At 50.9% G+C, this 3,208-nt stretch overlaps 1 protein-coding gene across 1 annotated transcript in view; it reads right to left on the reverse strand.

Annotated features, from left to right (window-relative positions):
* PIP5K1C (phosphatidylinositol-4-phosphate 5-kinase, type I, gamma) overlaps positions 1–1,748 on the reverse strand; it is a 48,571-nt gene extending 46,823 nt beyond the window's left edge. The window contains exon 1 of the mRNA XM_010003421.1: positions 1,661–1,748. Within this exon, the coding sequence (XP_010001723.1) occupies positions 1,661–1,748 (88 nt within the window). The remainder of the gene's footprint in view (positions 1–1,660) is intronic.
* Positions 1,749–3,208: the final 1,460 nt, after the last annotated feature.

Consider the following 3,208-nt stretch of genomic DNA (forward strand, 5'->3'; position numbering starts at 1 on the left):
TTCCTGCTGCTGCTTTGCAGGCTACAACCACCTTATATGGGAAAATCGTATTTAATAAGATCATGCATCAAATGACAGCCCATAATGGTCATGCCAGAGAATCACTTCAGTAATCGTTACCAAATTATGCACTGCTCATACTAAATCCACCCAGGTCACTCCCTGAGGAGCCCTTCTGGACAGGCCCAGCGAGCTTCCCAAGTGGAACATGCGGCAGCAGCTTTGCCAGACGCAGACCCGGCAGCAGCACAACGGGCTGTTATATACAGGTCAATGCCAAATGCTAGTTAATGAAAATTAAATTAATCATCTTTCATCCTGGCTTCTTGGGGATTTGTTCTCCAGCCAGTCCTGACACCAACAGAGATGGGCTCAGCATCCTTCAGGGCAGAGCCCAGCTCTCCCAGGCCCCAGAATTCCAGCTTCCCTATTTGTTTTCAGCCAATTCATGTCTTAAAGGAAAATTAATTTGCCAGAATAGCCTGAATTCTATTTTTGTTGCCTTCCTCCTTCCCTGCAGCTGAGCTGTGACTTATTGACTGTGAAGTAACTGCAGGGTCTTTAAAAGTTCAAGGCACAGGGTGTTTTTCTGCCTGTTTTTGCCTAGCTGACTCCCTGTCATCATCTTCCCTAGCATCATTTCACGGGCAAGAGGCATGTGACATCCAACTAAGCTGTGAACCATAATCATCCTGGGGATGATGTTTACATTTGATTTTTCCTCAAGCTGATAAACTCTCTCCAATTTCCTTCTCCATCTCTTTGGTATGGATTGAATTGCTTATGCCCCACGGAGTGGAATTCTTCTCTTATCTCTCATCTGCTCGCTATAAAAAAAATGCTCCCAGCCACCCTTCAAAAGTCACTTCAAAGTTACCACTGCAAAGAGGAAAGAGCTACAATACTGCTCCTCATCTGTTGCAATCAGCTCTCTCCTAGGGCTTCTTGCAGGTGCCACCAGCATCCAGCACACTCAGCACCACTGGCTGGGGCCAGGATCTCCCCTTTGCTATCTCCAGCTCTGGGTACAGTGAGACAGCTGTTGAACAAGAGCATAAATCCTTGTTAAATCTTTTCAGCTCCCTAAAGCAGAAATTGTCAACCCTAAAGAACATGTTGGAGGCTTCTGCTCAGCCTCTAAGCCATAAATGATGGGCAGACTGCAACCATATAACAGGACACACGAGAAATGGCAGTAAGTCAGACATTAACTCTACTTCCCTGTTGGGCTGAGAACTTCTACCTCTGCAAGATGGTGGAGGCCAGCTTTGCTGTCAGTTCTGTACCAGCAGCTCTCCAATAACTTGAGCTCCCTTGGATAAAAGGGGATTTCCGGACCCTCTGTCTCCAGGCTGCACCCAGGCAGAGGGATGGCAATGTGTCCTCTCCTCACCCAACCATTTCTGGGGTTGGGGCACCCCAGCCTGAATGATTCCAGTGCTCACCTGTCACACAGAACCTCAGCTCCTGCTGACAGCTCTGCTCTCCCCTCCAAAGCTGGCAACCAGTCCCTTGTACTCCCTGCAGCCCTTTTACTGGGGCAAGAGGGGACAGATTTGGGGAAAGACACGGCAGCCAATTAGACCCATTAGATTTCTAAACTCCCTATTCAAGCACAGTGGTTACAAAACTTTTACAAAGCTCAAAGCTGGGTTCTCACAAAATTTGACCCAGGTGTTCACGCACAAGCTCAGCTGCTGGCACCAAGTAAGGTTGTCTCTCTTAAAGCTCCCTTCAGAACTCTCCATGCCTCCAGTAAACCTACTGTCAAGGCTTCCCTGATGTTCAGCCCCTCTCCTCCATCCAGTTTTACTCCTGTAACCAGCTCACCTCTGGGGAAGGTCCCTGCCAACCCCCACCATGCTCTGCACTAACCCCACCATGTTCATTCAGCAGCAGTGCAGCACTCAGCCACCCTCACTCCACATCAAAGAGCCAGGGAGCAGATTTTGGCTGTGCTGGGAACTCCTCATCAACAGCACAGGTATTAAGGTGAGCAGCACAAAGCCCCCGTGCAGGTGGGTCATGAGCACTTCCCCATCTCCAGCACTGCTCCCAACAGCAGTGAAGGCAACAGGGCTGTGCGTGCTCCATTGGATTTGACACCATCAGCTTTGAAACAGTCAACAAAACAGGAATGTGTCCAGCACAAGCCCCCTCTGCTCCAGAGCATTCCCATCTGCTGCACCCAGGACCACGCAGCACAGCCAGCAGTGCTGACCCGAGCTCTGCAGCACAGCCCATCCAGTGCCCCCAGGTTTGTTCTCTTCCAGAAAATACTCGTTACCCACTGTGCACATTGTCCCCAGCCCTCCTGGGAGCTCCAGTTGCTAGTGTGGCTGAGGCCAAGTGACACAACTTGGATGCTACCCAAGTGAGGAGTAAGCAACTTGACTTGAAAAAATCAAAGCACCGGTGAGATTCCTGGCTCTGATTCATCTTCTTTTTACTATCAGTGTAAGGTAAGACAGCCTACAGGTTCACAAATTGCTTGGAAAGGGAAGAAAAACACACAGTCCCTGCTTAAACCCCTCCTAAGCAGGAGTTTCAGAGAGACCTTGTCTTGACCTGAGCAACAAGCCTCAACCCTCCCATAAACCAGAAAGGTGGCAGAGAAGTAAGTAGGATAAACAACAGTTTAATGATTCATGGGCAAGAGAGACTCTCTTTTGCTCCCTCAGCATCACCAGCTGGAAGTCCACCAGCCACACCACCCTGTGCTGGGAGCGTGGTCCCCAAAAAAGAGGTGTGAGGGGTGGGTGGGAAGCACAGGAGCAGCCTCAGGAAAGGCTGCACAGCCCCTGCCCCTCCATTCTCCCTGCAGCACCGAGGAACCAAAGCAGGAGGGCTGGGGACAACTCACCCCTTGTTCAATCTCAGCACCTTAGCAAAACTCACACGTTAATCCAGCCCCCTCAATGCAGCAGATGACAACTCTGAAATAATCATGGCTTCTGCTGCCATGTGTTGGGTTTCAGGTCTAATGATCCTCATCTAAAGCCCGAGGACACGGAGGCTGCTGTCAGGGCACAGCCAGAGCCCGTGGGCCTCACAGCAGGCTCTGAATCAGCTCCAGGCTCAGGCAGGTGCTCAGGGGCTCCGTGTGGGCCCAAAGGATCACGCAGCCCAGGAGCAGAGGGGCTGTTCAATCACCTGTGAAACTACAAGAGCCGAGGCAGCACAGGCAGGTGCCTCGCACAGCCCCCCC

The sequence above is a fragment of the Chaetura pelagica genome, unplaced genomic scaffold (assembly GCF_000747805.2).
Source record: "Chaetura pelagica isolate M959 unplaced genomic scaffold, ChaPel_1.0 scaffold498, whole genome shotgun sequence".
NCBI lineage: Eukaryota > Metazoa > Chordata > Aves > Apodiformes > Apodidae > Chaetura > Chaetura pelagica.